Genomic DNA, 18,521 nt, shown 5'->3' with positions numbered 1-18,521 from the left:
TATTATTATACGTGTTACTATGGAGACATGTTAATATGTGGCTCTCAATCAATTTGGTGGGCGAGGAAACCTCACTCCTACGTCACATTGCGGTGGGCCTTAAAATGGGAGGGATTTGGATCCCATTTAAACTTCATGAACTTATTGTCTTGATATCACCCCAATATGACTGTGGACACATTATACCTACACACAGTTCTGTCCAAGCGGCTTCAAAACGATGTTTTTCATCATAGGTACCCTTTATATTGTAGTGTCTTATGTTCTGTTAGTTCTACTTTGAGATCCTAGAGTACATGCTATTCAATTAACTTTTTTCACCCCTGAGCAGTAGAGAAATGTACAAATAATATACAGACGTTGAATTTAAAATTGTGACAACTAGTCTCAAATCTACCGCATGATAACCGTAAGCATTCGTAGTGTAAGCCAAAAACTTGCATAACTTCTGTAGGTGCTCTTGGCTGGTTTGCAGGTCATTTTTGGATCTGTCGCCTGAAGCTGTCATTGTTTAATAGGTTAGTCTCCAGTTGCTTTCATGGATCACTGTGTCTTTTGATGTGTGTGTTATGACAGCTGCTCGACTCCTTGCATTCTGTTTATAGAAGTCTGGTGATGCAGGGGTCGGTTCTCACGTACCGATGCATAAAAACAAAACATCGGTCACATTTTCAAAACAACCAACAAGCGAAGGCGACGTGGAGAGTCTATCATTATATTGTATTAACACACATCACTAGTCTATGACAAGAGACAGTTTGTGTTTCACGGCTCAGTAACTGCTTCCCATGCATATGTTACTTTTTGTCAGTTGTGGTTCATGATTATTATGCAAATTATAACAATCAGTTGCTGGAAAGGTGGTGTGATGAAATAAATTTTAATTGTTTCAGCAGGTAAAAATATTATTAATTTATGATGCTATTTGACATAAGTAATAACAGTACATCTGTGTTTTTAGACAGTAAAGTACAGTAATAATTATACAGCATCTATCTATCTATCTATCTATCTATCTATCTGTCTGTCTGTCTGTCTGTCTGTCTGTCTGTCTGTCTGTCTGTCTGTCTGCATCTATCTATCTATCTATCTATCTATCTATCTATCTATCTATCTATCTATCTATCTATCTATCTATCTATCTATCTATCTATCTATCTATCTATCTATCTATCTATCTATCTATCTATCTATCTATCTATCTATCTATCTATCTATCCATCCATCCATCCATCCATCCATCCATCCATCCATCCATCCATCCATCTTGCTCATTTCTGATGTTTGTTAAATTTGTAATCTTGATCACAGACTGCCTGTCCTTGCTGGTGTATAAGGAGCGGGGAGAGAAAAGCAAAGGACAGCGAGAGAGGAATCAGGCCACACTGAGGGATATCTGTGGACTGGAGGCTCTTCAGGGCTTTGATGGAGTAAATTATGCTCTCAGTCTGCTCTGCCTGAGCCAGTCTGTCATGCTGGGTTTCGACAACAGAGTGTCTCTTCTGGCCTGGGATGCTCGGATCCGTTACAGCCTTGGAGAGGGTGAGACAAGAGTTTGTGTTTGTGTGTTCATCTCTCACATGAGAATGGGCTTTAATTCAAATTCACCCTTTGCTCACCCTCATATCAGTGCAAACACATATGCTGATATTTTTGTGTATCTCACACAAGGCAAATTATTGGACTAATCTTTCCCAGCAGTACAATGACCGTTCAGTTCTGGCTCCTAAAAAGCCATAATCAACACAAAAACAGAAATATATTTCCATTCATTACAATTCTTTTAAAAAGGCTTCTAAATTGTTTTCAGTTTGTAATTTTTTTTCAGTTAAATAAAAATCTATTTTACATTCATATATTATCAAGTATTTTCATATAAAAACACAATTTTTTATTCATGTATCTTGTGTCTTTTGTCATCTCATCAAGTAAGCGTCCCTAATTATTACCTTTATTAGGGCTGCACGATATTGAAAAAAAAAATTATATATGTTTTTCTCTGATTGCATATTGCAATATAAATGTAATTTCTTAGGATGCTTTAAATAACTCTATTTTTAAATAATTTATAATTTTATTTTGTGATAATTTTGTAGGGAGTGTTTTTATTATTTTGTCTTTTAAAAAATTGTTATATAAAGTATAATAAACAAATTACAAGCATAAATTAATACAATAGAAGATACAAATAATATTTAAATTTATTGTTTTCTGGATATTTTAACGTTATTGAGGTAAAATGTATCATAACTATGTAATGCAATCAAATTTAAAATGCCAAATATAATAAAAAATACAATTAATCTTTGTTAATGCTACATGTTTGATCAATTATTGTGACCAAATGGTTTAAATTAGCTTGAAATTTTATAGTCACATGCCTTAAAATACATTTGTTCACTGTAGTAGGGTTAAACTTTGTTTCCTGGTTAATTATAATCGCAACTCAACATTACAGATTCAACGTTGTGACTATTGCAAATTCGAACATTGCGATATCGCTGCTAAAATTATATATTGTGTAGCTATACCTTTAATCCATATGGGCTCAGCAAAATGTATTTCAAATACTAAATGCATATTGAGGGACGCTGGGCTCTATTTTGACGGTCCATGCACAGAGCACAAAACGCAGGGCGCAAAAGCTTTCAGGGCGTGTCAGAACGCATTTTTTGCTAATTTAAGGACGGGAAAATCCGCTTTGCGCCATGGCGCATGGTCTAAAAGGGTTAAGTTTATTTTCTTAATGAGTTATAGGTGTGATTTTAGAATAAACCAATCAGAGTCTCATCTCCCATTCCCTTTAAGAGCCAGCTGCGTCGCGCATTTGCTATTTACAGGATGTAAAGTAAGTCGAAAAACTGAGCATTTCACAAGCAAACAGTTAACAGTTAACAGTTTTTTTTTAACAGAAAACTGTTAAACAGAGCATTTACTGCGTGAGAATGAGAGATAATGAATCTACTTTCACTTTCGCTCTTGGATAGGGAAACCTTTACGCACAGACATCAATTAGTCTATAAATAAATAATTTTGTTTGTTAAGCGCAAATATTCGTTTCAAAACTATTTCTAAATTCAGTTCTAATTTCCAGCAAACAAATAAATTAATAACAAAATGTGCTCAAAAACCTGAGTTATATCCTAAAACACATGCTGTGCCCCATATGGTCTAAAACCTGCAGGTGGGCAAATCTAAGCTTGTTTTTAATAAAACAAGTATAAATATGGATATAATAAATGATACTACTAATAATAATAACATTATACAAAAGCAAATTGTTATGAATGAACTGAAAAAGCCTCCCGAGATGAAGAAGGCATAAAAGCAGTGATTTTTCATATTTATGTAGGCTAGAAAATAATATGTTTTGTAATATTTTAATCCTTTATATTTATATTCTATATCTATTCTTATTATATCCTATATATATATATATCCTTAATATTTAAATTTTTTCATATGTAAAGATATTTGCCTATTGCTCTCTTGTGCATATTAAGCAGTGATTAAGCGTGGCGCAACTCTGCGCTGGAGTTTAGACCGGGTTTGTTTGGTCTAATGAACAATCTATTATAGTTTCTTAAAATAGCAACGCGCCAGCAGTGCGCCTCAGAACGCCTTCCTTTTTAGACCAAAACGCCTATGGGCGTACATATGAGCAAAAATGCATTTGCTATTTAAACAGCGTAGCGCAACGCCTCAAAACGACTCTTGCGCCAAGCTAAAACTAGCAAAAGACTATTGCGCCGCGCCTTGCGCCACATTGCGCCGGGTGTATGATAGGGCCCGCTGTGTGTGTGTCATACTGTAAAATATATGTAAAGTCATTAAATATGTAACTTCAATGCTCAAATAATACAATACCTTTGATCACCAGGCTTAATATTATACTATTAGAAATTGCTCAATTAGCATTGTTATAAGATGGATGAATGGTCATCTCATACAGCTTAAATGTTTTTCTTCAGTTCTCTTTATTATTACTGCTTTTTAAATGCCAAATGCACCTAAAGTTATCTCCAAATGCTAATCTTGGCAAAGATTCACATAAACAGTTGATCATGCCTCAAGTGAACAAACAGCCGGGTGAAAATGGATCATTATATTGGATCTTTGCATCCATCTTAAACTGACAGCAGCCTAAAAGTCCCACTGAAAATGTTTTTATTAACAAAAATAATACTGCACTTTATGTTTGTGATTGATGGCTTGTCAATTTTGTGAGCACTATTAAACGACAAATAACAAGTATAAAACTTGTTTCTCAAACCAATATTCATCGTTTTTTAATGCTTTTTTAATTAAGTTTTTTTTAAGCAAGTCATAATCTTAGAATTATATTATCTGACATTTTTGTCAAAATTGAGTTATTCCCATATTCTTATTAAACGACAAGTTATTCACATTATGTGATGTTTTTTAATTTGTTTATATTTTAAGACTTTTTAACAAAAAAAGGTTTTATCTACAAAGTTGACCTCTAACTTGGCTCTATAAGGTTCTTCCTGTCAGCCAATCAGCATTCGAATGCACACACAAGGACCAATTGGGATGACTTTTCTGTTGTTTTGCCAGACTGCTCCCTTGACAGTGGGAAAGACCAGAAAGAAACACAAAATCAAAGTCGACTAAATTAAGATGTGTGTAAATGTGAGGATTTTGAATGTTTGACATTGAGATGAAATGTTCAATTTTACATTGTTGAAATTATTAATAAAAAAATGTAATATATTAATTGTGAAATACTTTTATTTGTGTATATATAGTCAGTGAAACATTTTCAGTGTTTAATAAACTCATTTGCTCATTGTCTGTTTAAAGTCTTTAAATTTGATATTAAGCCATAATAAGCAAGTACCTAATTTAATTCAAAGAACATATAATTCAATAAATATAATTCAATAATTCATATAAGGCATATAATTCAATAAAGATTACCATATTAATTATATAAAATTAATATCTGCTCTGGACAAAACATTTAGCACAGTCTTGTATGCTTAATTTAAACAAGAAAAATGTTAAACCTAAAACATTAAATAAATGTAAGAGAAAGCAAAAATGTAACTTTTTCAAGCATCAACATAGTTACATCAGCAATTTAATTTTTTTTATTAAATTACTAAGCAAACTAATTGTATTTCTTGAAAAGTAATGTTTCAATTAATGATCCGCCAGATAAAACCTTATAATACCAAGCAGAAAATTACTTTTATTTAAATAGAAGGTTCTATCTGCAATTGCCCTGTTTTTTAACCCAATTCAAACATTTAAGAGAACTTTGATAACTTACAATTAGAGTACATATCTGTCATGTTAATGTATGAAAGAAAAATGTTACACACATATTGTTTGTTGAATGAAATGCAAAAACTTTGAACTTTTATCTATCTATCTATCTTTCTATCTATCTGTCTGTCCGTCCGTTCGTCCATCCGTCCGTCCATCCATCCATCTTTCTATCTATCTATCATTTGTTTTATGGTATAATGAGGCAATATGTGTAATTAGTACATCTATATTTGGGGTAGAGGATAGGCTACTGTTTGATCTCACTCAGGGCACAACATGAGTCAAGACCACTACCGAATCCGTTAATCCCAGACAGCCTCAAAAAACACGCACAGACACACACCTACACCCAAGCGGCTGACTTTTTGGTCTCTCTCACACACGCACACCTACACTCACGTCCGAGAGGTTTGCCGTGCCCTTTGAGAAAGCAGTGAAGTTATAATTGGGTCTCTGTGATGTGTGATACAGGTTACAGGATAGGTTTTTCTTGAACATGCACTTGACAGAGTAACACCTACTAAAAAAATAGAGTGTAGCCTCTTGGACTGGGATCAGTTTAACTAAGTTAAATTTTCATTTACATTTATACAGATGAAATGTCATATGTCTGATATACAGTTGAAGTCAGAAATATTAGCCCCCTTTTAATTATTTATTTATTTATTTTTTATATTTTCCCAAATGATGTTTGACAGAGCAATACATTTTTTCACAGTATGTCTGATAATATTTTTTCTACTGGAGTCTTATTTGTGCTATTACTGCTAGAATAAAATCAGTTTTTAATTTTTTAAAACCATTTTATGGACAAAATTATTAGCCCCTTTAAGCTATTTTTTTTCCGCTAGTCTACAGAACAAACCATCATTATACAATAACTTGCCTAATTACCCTAACCTGCCTAGTTAACTTATAGTTTTTCTCTGGTGCATTTCTCAAAACAATTAGTGCAAACTGCAAAACTTGGCTGATAAGCTGCAAAAGCACATCACATGCTCAAAATGGATAGTTCATTCCTCAAAAGCAAGTATTCATGTCAATGAAAGTGTCAGTATCATCAAAATGAAAAGTCCTGACACCATTGTTTGTGAACAAGATAGTCAAATGGCTTTGTCATGTTTTCATTATGAGTTTGCTCTGGACATTTTTTCAATGCAAAAAAGTCAGATGTTGGTGACACTTCCTGAAAATGCTCAAGACAGCACTGTATACTATTTGCACAGCCATTTGAAAACTACAGTAAGTTGGACATCACTGCATTTAGTGAGGTATCTGAGTAAAAGACATTGAATATGTATGTTTCACATTTTTACTCTGCATTTGCTCTTTACAATCCTAATTTATTCACAGCATTGTGCAAAAGAATAAACACACCCTTATTTACAACAAACATAAACTCCCTTTGGGTTGAACTGTGCACAACTGTAAACAATATTACAGTACATATTGGACCTGAACCTGCAACATACACAGGTCTGTAAATCATTTATCAATTTGTTCAATTTTAAAGACATTTTCAGGACTATGACTATTCAGCATTTACAAGTTTAGTTCATTTTGACTGACATGACATAAGCAAATGATGATGTTATAAATAGCAGAGAGTTGAATAAAAGCAATTGAGGAATGTCCGAAAGCATTTGTAATTTGTTGAAAGGAATGAGAAACTGCTACTAGGATGTGCAAAAATGACTAATTGTTTTGAGAAATGCATGACCTGTTGTGCAAATGTTAATAGTGTTGTGAAAAATGCACCAAAGCGACTGAGAAAAACTGTAACTAACCTAGTTAAGCCTTTAAATGTCCGTTTAAGCTAAATAGTAGTGTCTTCAAAAATATCTAGGAAAATATTATTTATTGTCATCATGGCAAAGATAAAATAAATCAGTTATTAGAAAAAAAAAGTGTTGAAAAAAAACCTTTCCGTTAAACAGAAATTGGAGAAAAAATAAACAGAAGGCTAATAATTCAGGGGGGCTAATAATTCTAGCTTCAACTGTACATACATATACATATGTATATATGTATTTGTTCTTTGCTTTGTCTAAAAAAAAAAAAAACTTTGGCAGATGTTATGCTGACAGCTCTTAATGCATGTGTCGTCTCTGCCCTGATACATCCTTGATTTTTCAGGTCCCTGTTTGTTTATTTGTTTTGCTTTGAGGCAATCAAAACAATGATAGATGGAGTCTGGCGAAGCGAGGTGCTGATGTCTCACTCTGCTCTGTTGCTTTTATCAGTTTCTCTCTAAACTGCTTTAACGTACTGCGCTGTAAGCCGCCTCACATTGCTCATGATTGATGTGACTGTGACTTTAGATCGCCTAGCTTTGCTTGCTATTGGAGATGTGAGCGTATGTGTGGAATTGATATATCTAACATCATATGATGAATACATTTTGCGTGTCTTTGTGTATTAGGTGTGATGGCATAAAAACATTAATCCTTCCTACCATTAATGCAGCACATGCACACACATTGCTCCAGGCAAACTATATCATTAATTATGCCTGTTTACAATGTATTGATTACTAGTCTCTTTATGATGAATTGAAGAATTTTTCTAACCGATTTAGAGTATTTCATTGCCCGCGTTAGATAATCAGGACCCTAAAGGATGTATTGAACTTGAATTTAATTTGCTTCAAAGATTTCTATGAATTAAAATTGACAAATAAAAATTGAGATGCAAATACAAATTTATTGACGATCTACTTAAGCTACAAATAGTTATGAAATTGTTTTCTGTTTTTGAAAATACCACAGAAGTCAGTAAATATTAGGGCTGCACAATGTATTGAATAATTATCGTTTCACGATATTAGCATATGCAATATCCCTGTTCCAAACAGGTGTGATGAATTACATTTATTTTATGTGCCAATTATTTGTGTGATGCCTGCATAGGTTGTCTGCCAAATCTGACCAATCAGATGGGGCTTTAGGCTACTATTTTTATATCCACCTCCTGAGGAGTGTTTTGCTATTGGCTAGAGCAGCCCAAAGGTAAACCTAGAGCTGAAAATAAACACTAATTGTGGGAGACGAGACAAGAGGAAAATGACAGCAGGGGAGTTCTTAAAATCTACCTGAACTCCCCTCTCACCTTGCAAACGTGAGGGATCTTATGAGCTCAGGGCTTTCTCCCAGGACAGCATCCCAAACAAGCTTTATAGTCAATCATCAGCTAAGTGTAAACTCTTGAACTAATGGAACATTATTATAATGTCACCTTAATTCCATGCAATAAAAAAACAATACTCCAAGAATATTTCTCACTAGTTTTAACATTATTAAACATTATTGCCGGCAGCCGGCTCTCTGCAACTCTCAAATGTTCTTCCTCTGAAGCTAAGCAGGGCTGCGCGGTCAGTACCTGGATGGGAGACCACATGGGAAAGCTAGGTTGCTGCTGGAAGTGGTGTTAGTGAGGCCAGTAGGGGGTGGTCAACCTGTGGTCTGTGTGGGTCCTAATGCCCCAGTATAGTGACGGGGACTCTATACTGCTCAGTGAGCGCCGATGAGACGCTAAACGAGGTCTCAACTCTCTGTGGTCTTTAAAATTACCAGGATGTCCTTCGAAAAAGAGTAGGGGTTAAACCCCGGCATCCTGGCCAAATCTGCCCACTGGCCTCTGTCCATCCTAGCCTCCTAACCCTGCACACATCATATTGGCTTTATCACTCTCTCTCCTCTCCACCAATCAGGTGGTGTGCGGTCTGGCGCAAAATGGCTGCCCTTGCGTCATCCAGGTGGATGCTGCATACTGGTGGTAAATGAGGAGACCCCACATTGTGTGTAAAAGCGCTTTGAGTGCCCAGAAAAGTGCTATATAAATGTAAGGAATTATTATTATTAATTATTATTATGTAGAGAGAAAACGTGGTTAGGAGAATATAATATTGTGAGTAACAAAGTTTTTTTATTTTAATGTACATTAACAGTTTTCCGAATTTTATAAGGCACTGTTCTTTGCCATTACAGGATGACATAAGGCCTTTCCAGACTGTCTCCAGAACAGCTGTTTTGCTTTCATTGCAGTGTGCTAATATTAAAGGCATGCTTTCTTCTAATAAGCTCTTCTTAAAATTGTCCCTCTTTTAGTTCACAGGTTCAACGTCAACATCCAGCCTGGCACCAAACTAGAAAGTGGCCCGGCCTCTCTGCATTTGTGCAACAACCTGCTTGTCGTTGCCAGAGACCTCCCTCCAACCGTCATTGGCCAATGGAAGCTGTCGGATCTAAGACGTTACGGTGCCTTTCCTAATGGATTTGTCTTTGAGGGCGGGACAAGATGCGGCTACTGTAAGTGTTATTGTTCTTTTGTTCGTTCAGTGGAGTTCCTTATTGAATTGCTCATTTGCCACTTGATCTTTTTGAAATGCAAATAGATTTTTGGACTCTCTCATAGTTTGTTTTGGCAGATTACTTCACTTTATTCAATAAGTCCTTTGATAATTGAGTGAAATGTTTGGCTCGTTCTTGTACAAAGTCATTTCCTTCTGTCTCTTTTTCACTTGGTCTTAGTGATATTTTCTCCTGTGGAAGTAGCGCTGAGGTGCTTGCCAATAGTAAATGTGAAAATCAGATAACCTCACACTCGGTCTCATCTCTCACTCTCGTTTTCTCGCTCCCCCCCCCCATACTTGCAGAATCGGTACACGTTACTTTTGTGCACCCACACACAGATTGTGGTAATGTGTGATATGCTCCAGTGTAAGACGTTGCGTTAGCACCAGTGAAACCCACCAGCTGCTGCTTGAGCAAATCCGTCTGCAGCTGTTCTCTAGCTTCAGCAGCTTTGGCGCTCAATCTTACATGAAGCTTCCTTACAGCGACAGCCATGCCACATTGGAAAATGTGTGTTTTTTATTATCATAATCATAGAAATTAATTGGTGACTTCAGTGGTGTTTGAAGGGTTTGTTAGATGCTGTGTGAATGCGCTATGCAGGGAACTCAGGGTAGTTTTATGTGTTTAGACGATGCGGTGGCTGCATGTGAAAGGTCTCCTGCCAAGTCGAAGAGGGGGCAGGGGTGCTTACATTGGACACCAGACTCCCAGCGTACCACTCATTGCTGCAGTAGAACGTTCAGATCTGCACAGACATTGCATCTGTAGAAGTATATAAAGCTCTTATTTATTTAGCAAAATTGGTGCTCATATAACTTGGTAAATGCACAGTATTAGATACATTTTTGTGCCTTATAAAAAATGTAGCATATAATATAAAATATTTAATGTTCATTGAACTCTATTTGTGTATAATGCTCAGTTTAAATGAGTACAACCCCTTTTGAAAAGCAATATTTAATCAATTTCTTAATGAATATAGCCAATATATTTTGGTGCATTTAAACAAAACTGTTTTATTAAAGTTATATCCATTTAAATAAGCTTGTGGTCACCTAACATCTTTAGAAATAGAAAGAAAATACAATTAAATTCAAACAAATACTTGAAAAAAATCTAAATGTTATCCTTTTAATGTTTCTCTTGATTTTTCTTGTTAAAATTTTATTTAGTATTTTAACCCAAAATATTCATTTGGCTGTATACATTTTTGGCCTGTGATCTTATGTTTTTTTTTTATCAGTTACAGTTTTGGCTTTTTTAATATAAAATATTAATTATTTATATATTAATTTATAAGAATTATGCACTGTACATAATCAAAACATCGATAAAACTGTGAAAAATCATTTAAGAAAATCCAATAAAGAAAAATCTTACAACCATACAATGATCCACATACTTTGTCTTTTATTTTATGTTTGCAGCTACCAACAAACGTATTTCTAATTTAAATGTTTAACCATTTACAAATTCATTCTGTATATAGCTTGTACAGTCAAGCGGTAGTTAGACTGCACTTTTTCACTCTATAGACTTCTATTCATACGCACGCGAATGTGTCAGACCGGAAACGCAAGCTCATGCAACAAGTTTCGCAGTTCACTGGGTGGCAAATTTTAAGTTTGGTGAACTCTGACCTGCGAAATCACATCACGTGATTGCAAGAGACCAATCGAAGATCAAAACATGACCTTTCTGTACAGCAAAATAAAATATGGAACAATCGCTTGCTTTTTAAATGTTTAATCATTTTGTTTAATCCCGCCCCTTTTTGCAGTGCCGTACAACACAGTTTTGCATGTTCAAAGTCTAGTGTGACTGCGGCATTAGAATGAGTCGGAATCTGCTTTACAACAATGGTCCATGTATATTTCGACCATTTGTTTTCCTATTTTGAATAGACTAAAGAAAACAAAGAAAACAGCCGTTTTCAGTTTTTTGTTTGCTCACAAAAAATGAAAAACGAGATTTTGGCTCGATTTTTGTATTTTTTTTGCTTTAGAGCAGGAAAACGCATAAATGACTTGTGACGTTGGCCTGAAATTAACAGACCTCTGCGGATCAGCACACAGGCTTTTAGTTATTATTTACAGAATCAGAATCAGTTTTATTGCCAAGTGTGCTTCACACACACAAGGAATTAGTTTTGGCTACAGAAGCTTCCAGTGTACATAAAGTGACAAGTGACAACACAAAATAAATATAAAAAAGGTGATAAACAATAAACAGAGATGCAGTTAATCAAAAAGATCTGAATGTTGAGTTGCATGTACAGATTAGCTATAAATATACAGGTTATAAGGTGCTGTGTACAAATACGAATGGAGAAAGTATTGCATTGTTTATTGATATAAGGTGCTGTGTACAAGTGGGTATAAGAAAGTATTGCACGTTTATTGCACAGTTGGGGAATATGTAACTGTTCATGAGGTCAATGGCTATGATAAACTAAGTTTACATTTTCTATCATTTAAACTACACACAGTTAGCAGGATTACATTCATTGCATATTCATGAATTCAATAAAAATGTAAATTATTACTATTATTAGACATTTGCCATTAAAATTAGGCCCTAGTTCCCTGCCAACCATCTTGCTGCTGTGCACCTGATGTTAAGCAAAGATAGCCATTTCCAAGCAGCACCTGGTTTGATTGATTATTTCGGAAAATAGAAAGGCCTATATAATAATAATAATAATAATAATAGGCTTAAAGTAACAATAATTATTATTTACTATTTTTTACTAATTTATTATTTACTATTTTACTATTATTATTTCAATACTTGTTAGGACCAAAGTAAGAACACATTGGGGCCTGGGGCACCCTTCGTTTTTATTTTATTAATTTCCTCCTATTTTAATTGTATATATACATATAGCCTATTGTTATTATGCATTTGATAATTAATATTATTTTATTGCAACGCCAAAGTAGACCTATCTTATTATTATTTTTGCTATTATTTTGTTGTTGTTGTTGCTGTTATTATTGTAGGCTTCATTATCTATTTATTATTTTATTTTATATTATTTGATTAACATGGTTAGGCTATATATAATACTTTTTATATAGCTCATGGCATAGGCTATGCAGAATATTTTAATTAAGTGGGTTTAAATAATAGGAAAACAAATTATCAAAATGTACACGGACCAACAATTACTAACACATTATACATTTTGACAAATAAGGATCTGCAAAATCTTTAAAATATCAAAATATAACTTTATTATATAGTAAATAAGTGATTTTATAATTATTTATACAAGTGTATATTTGTGTGCCTGCCACTAGCACACCCTTTTCAGCACATCAGGCAATGCAGTTACTTCACAATTTGAATCTCTGAAACCAAGCAGAGTGGACATGCTGTTTTGTTTTGTGCAAAAATCCATAACTACTTTAGTATGGATATCGAAATACTCTAGAAAGCTATTTTCAGGTTTTTTGTTTAGATTGTTTAGGTTGCACTTTTCAGGTTTATAAAACTAAACCAGTGAAAGTTTGTGGTGGTCATATTTTATTTGTTTACGTCATTAAAATGTCTAGTCTGATTTGTTTTATGAAACGGTAAAACATGACTGTTCACTTTCAGAAGCTGTAGCAATGCCTTATTTTCCCTGAAATAATATTAAAGATATGTAGGTTATAAAATTTTAAATATCATATTGCTTATTGAATATCTCGTTATTTAGCATTCTAACGCATATAGCATTTTTCTTCAATATCGCAGAGGCCTTTTGAAAATGTTTGACACAAATGAGAAACTGACCTCCAAGTTCACATATAAATACATAGCATAATATAATTATCTTGTCTGAAGCACATACAAGTTTTCCAGTGCTTTAGTGTCATTATAGTTGGACAACCACAAGCTCTGATGGGTCTCTGCCACCCAGAGGTCATGTCCCTCCCTCTGCCATTAGTGTAATTCAGCGGTTGGCTGCTCTAGGCCAGAGTGAATTAAATTGAAAATATGGCCTTGTTGCTGTTTCTAGCGCGATTCAATGTCACAGGCCACACACGCTGACAAAACACATACTGGCAGTGCAATTAGTGAGCGTGTCAGCTGTCTCATTTGATTTCAGAGACTGAACGGGTGTGAGTTTGTTCACTTGCTCAGTTTGTCAACAGACTTGGACAGATTGTAGATCGTCGTTCTCCCTGCTGTCAGGTAGGGCATTTGTGAAACAATTTGGCTGGCATCAACAATGGAAAAACATGTCATGAGATTTAAAACAAGCTGAAACTGACAGCACTGTTGTAATTACAATATTCTGTTTGAGCTTTAGCTGATTAGAAATTTTGCACTTTGCAAATTGTAAAGTGTATCAGTGAATGCCAGTATGTTAGTAAAAGTTATTGAATTGGTAGACTGCCCTACCACTGTATTAAGTACGCCATTATTAGGCATTAACTACGAAATAAAACAAATCTCATTTTAAATCTTTCAGCTTTTAGTGCTGTGATGAACAAGCACTGCAAATACAATATTCTGAATATTCTTAAATGGCAATCTAACAACAACAGGAGGACACACAACAGGTTCTATTCTTCTTGGCATGTGGCTATTTGTCACAAAAAGATAACAAGGGTTGTTTGAGCTCAGAGAGGTATTGCACTAAGTAAGATAAGGGATTAAGCTGGGATTTTGAGGCTATTCTGGTTGAATTTAGCCTTGACTCAGTATATACTCAGCATGAAAGCAGGCTATATTAAGCTAAATTAAGTTACTATGGAGCTTTATTATTTGCAGCTAGCCTGCTCCAGAGTAGGCAACTAGGCTAAGATGAATCTTAGCGATTTATATGTTAGTTTTGTTGTCAATGTTTTTTACGGTAACTCCATGCTCTTTGCTATTTGCATTTTCCAAATATTAAAATTAAATATTTGTATAATAAGTATTAGTAGCAATATGTCCATATATATCCATTTCAGATTTAAATATGGTGGCAGATATAGATAAGAGAGAAAAAAAATAGATGAATGATTAGAGAAAGAAAAAACATACACAGTGCTCAGCATAACAGTGTACAGCTCCTTTTGTCTATTTCTCAGTGAATATAGACAATGTTTTTGGTGCATTTAAAAAACTGTTTTTTATAGTTATATTCATTAAAATAAGACTTCTTTAGACATCTTTAGGTATAAAAAGATAATTCATTTAAATTAATGCAAAAAATAGATATAGATAACATAGATATTGCAAAAAATATAAATTACAAATTAGGAAATGTCAGCAAATTTAATATTTTTATGTTTTTTATGTTCATGATATGTTACTCAGTTAGGAAGAAAATTTATTAATGAAAGTGCTATATAAATGATCATATAGATAAAGATTAAATAAACTTGGTAAAATAAACTAAACAGATAAAAAGATGTGCAATGTCTGTTTGGGATAACCTAAAGAGTAGCGTGAATGTCCACTGGTCACATTTAAGGCATAGTTAATTTTTTAATATGCCTCTCTCTCTCTCATAACTGGTTTTATCCATACTTGCATTATTGATTCTGTGATTGATCTCGTGGTCTGTAAAGAAATGCAGCGGAAAAGAAGTGTAAGAAATGTACACTAGTAAATGTACACTTACCCTGGCTATCAGGCTTGACATATCGACTCGTTCTCATTCTGAATCAGCAGATGTGCAATGGACTAAGTCAGAAGGATACGAATAAACTAGGTCAAGCTGCATTTTTTCTTTTGTTCTGGCTTTCTTGATTCTACTTTTTTGCAATACCCCTCAGGTCAACCATGGCTTATTATATGTTTTATTACAATGTAATGTCTCGGCTGTGTATTTAAAAGGCTTCTTTTCTTTTTTCTCCTGGCCTGTTGCATGCGCTAGTAAGATTTCTGTAAAAATAGCATTCAGCTGCGCATCTAGCACCGCCTTTTGATGTGATTCTATTGTGCTAGGTATTCTTTGGAAAGGGTACCTATAAAGTGATACGGTATGGTTCGCCTTTTGGTACCTTTTGACTGTGGAAATGAACATTAAAGGTCACCTAGGTTACCCCTTTTTCCAGATTTATGATAAGTCTTTGCTGTCCCTAGAATGTGTCTGGAAAGTTTCAGCTATAAACACCCATCAGATTATTTATTATAGCCGTCTGAAGTTTCTGTTTATTGCTGGTAAAACCTCGTTGCTGTTTTTTTGTACTGCGCCTTTAAGGCTAGTCCTCCCTGCCCATTGTTTCCACGTGCCTGTCAGCAGCATGCCTCAATCGCCGCCCTCGGCTGCCTCAGGAAGCAGATCTCATGTAGCATTTGTGAGAAATAATACCTTAAGTACTTTACCAATCAGTATTTGATGAATTTCTTTGTGGAGTTGCAAGTTTGCAACTATGAGTCACATACAATTTCGTTACAAAGTTCACGCACACACACAGCGAGGGCACACATACACTTAGCGCAGACACACACACACACACAAACACACACACACACACACAATGAGAGAGAAACAGTGCGCTTAGCTTTGCACTCTTTTTGCACGCATATGTGACAGGATACAGGTTAATATCTGTTATGTTAATGTACAAAATAAACCAGCTTTAATGTCCACAAACTGGGATTTAAACGTCTTCTTTGTTCTGACACACGGCTGTGCTGATAAAGTACACTAAAGCTGAGGTAAATCGCTGTAATTTATTACACACATGCACTTTCAAAAACATTTTAAACCTGTAGAATTCACTCTTAATCACGTTTGATGATGATTGATGATCCTAGCAGACTGAACAGACCTTTTATTTCCGGTTGCTTTGCGCACGTCCTGTCTTGTTGATATGATTATATGCGTTACTACGGAGAAATGTTAATGCGCACCTGTCAATCAATATTGGTGGGCGGGGGGACTGCACTCCTACGTCAAGTTGCGGTCTATCTGAAAACTGCTCCAATTGTTCCACCGTTTTTATGTTGTTAAACTTGAAAAAAAAAAGCACTGGGTGTGTTTATATCACCCCAATATGACGGCCTATACACTATACCTACAAACGTCTGTCTAAATAGCTTTAAAAGTAAATTCAGATATGGATTTTTTTGGCCGATACCGATAACCAATAACTCTTCAGACTTGGAGGCCAATAGCCGATTTTTATAGGCTGATAATTATAAAATATTTCAAAATGTTATATTTTTATATAGCAAACTTCATAAAAGATTGAACTCCTCTTTTGAACTGAATAGTCTATACTCAAAGCAAAAAAGCTATAATTTCAGAATTGCAAGGTGATTATATAGACCTATATTCACAATTTCACATAAATCAGCATGCAAAAAATAAATGATTTTCTTTTCTTCATAGCAAATTAACATGCAACTTGACTGTTGCATAAAAATAATAGGCTAAATAAAAAAATGTGATTTAATCAACAAGCAAGTTAAATATATTTAAATAAGATGAAAATGAAAGAGCTAAGGACTGAAACCAGCTCAAATGTTCTTGAATAAAATATGTTTCAGTAATGTACATATGTACATATGTCATGTCCGAAAAAGCCCTTTTCAGAGGTGTTTTGACAGTTCAGAGCCACCGTACAAGTGAAAAGCTAGATACAGAATGTATTATTTAACATGCGGCATAGATTCATCCTATTTGGCGCTTTAGATTCTTTTGAACACATGTACCTGCTGCTTGTCATGTAGACAACGCTTCTGTGTTTGTTCTTGCTGTCAATTGCGGAGAAAATTGATTGATGAAAAGTTTATGATAAACCGCTGTGAGTTTTACTCAACTGCAGGTGAAACAGCTAAGCATTGAGCTCAGATGACTTTATGACAAACACAGAGCATAATATAAAGACACGATGTGCGGCGAGTTGAGAGCTCCTACACTGGATTTAGTGACTGGTGCACCGCACCTCTCCCCTGTCATGCTCTGAAGGCTGTCAGATCAATGTGTGTGTGTGTGTTTGTGTGTATGTGTGCGTTGACAGTCCTCACAGGCGCTCGTTATAATCAATATAAATATTCTGATCAAACTGAATACATTCTTACATCAACAACACATGGCAAGCAACGCGATGATAATAACAAATAATCATATTAGATTACAAACAGCCCAACGTGTTGTTTAGCACGTGTGCATCACTGCTGTGATGTTTGCATATGTAATATTTCTCCTGAGTTATGTAGCTAAAAGTATATGTGGCTGCATTTGTTTAAATAGAATGCTACGGGGTGGTATGGTGTCCTTCCTTTTTGCGCTTACCAGCAGACCAATTACCTTCGTATGGACGCTTTTCTGCTGTTAGCAGTTTGTTCAGTTAACTGGGAGGATGGGGTTCAAGTCCAGCGAAGAACATTTCTAGAAAACAAGTAACACAAAAACAGAATACTAAAATAAACAAGTAAATAAGGGTGAGAATGTGGTAAAATCTAAATTCGTGGTAAATCAGGTGAGAGCTTTTCTTTTTCTGGATTGCTTTTGAAAACTGTTGGTTGGGTTTAGGCAAGTGAATGGGCAGGTCAATTAGTGCTTTTGAAAACACTATCGGTTGGGTTTAGGGAAGGAGGGTGGGTCAGTCGATCGGTCTGTCAGTCAGTCAGTCACTCAGTCGACAGCGGCCTCTGGTGGATTTGCGTGAGAAAAGCAGGCACGAATGGCACTCGCGGGAGAAATTTGAGGTCTGAAAAAGCATAGTGGCCTCTGGTTTATATGCAAAAAAAAAAACAGCAAAAAAACATAGCTCCTAGGATGTATTTGGTGCCATCCAGAAATGTAAATAGAGGTAAGTTTTCAGATAGAGCGTGGGTTGCATTATCAACATTGTAAATGTTTATTATCACAATTTTTTGAATATTGGGGCCCCATTTTGCTTTCAAAACTTCAAAGCTTTGATTTAACAGTGTCTT

The 18,521-nt window shown here is 34.9% G+C and overlaps 1 protein-coding gene across 3 annotated transcripts in view; it reads left to right on the top strand.

Moving 5' to 3' along the window:
- Positions 1-18,521, top strand: part of dok7b (docking protein 7b) — a 53,160-nt gene that overhangs the window by 2,472 nt on the left and 32,167 nt on the right. For all 3 annotated transcript variants that reach the window (XM_087237431.1, XM_087237430.1, XM_087237432.1), the window contains exons 3-4: positions 1,312-1,542; positions 9,402-9,602. In XM_087237431.1, the coding sequence (XP_087093557.1) occupies positions 1,312-1,542; positions 9,402-9,602 (432 nt within the window). The remainder of the gene's footprint in view (positions 1-1,311; positions 1,543-9,401; positions 9,603-18,521) is intronic.

Source organism: Danio rerio, chromosome 1 (assembly GCF_052040795.2).
Source record: "Danio rerio strain M-AB ecotype USA chromosome 1, GRCz13ab, whole genome shotgun sequence".
Taxonomy (NCBI): domain Eukaryota; kingdom Metazoa; phylum Chordata; class Actinopteri; order Cypriniformes; family Danionidae; genus Danio; species Danio rerio.
This window is presented reverse-complemented; position numbering and strand designations above follow the sequence as displayed.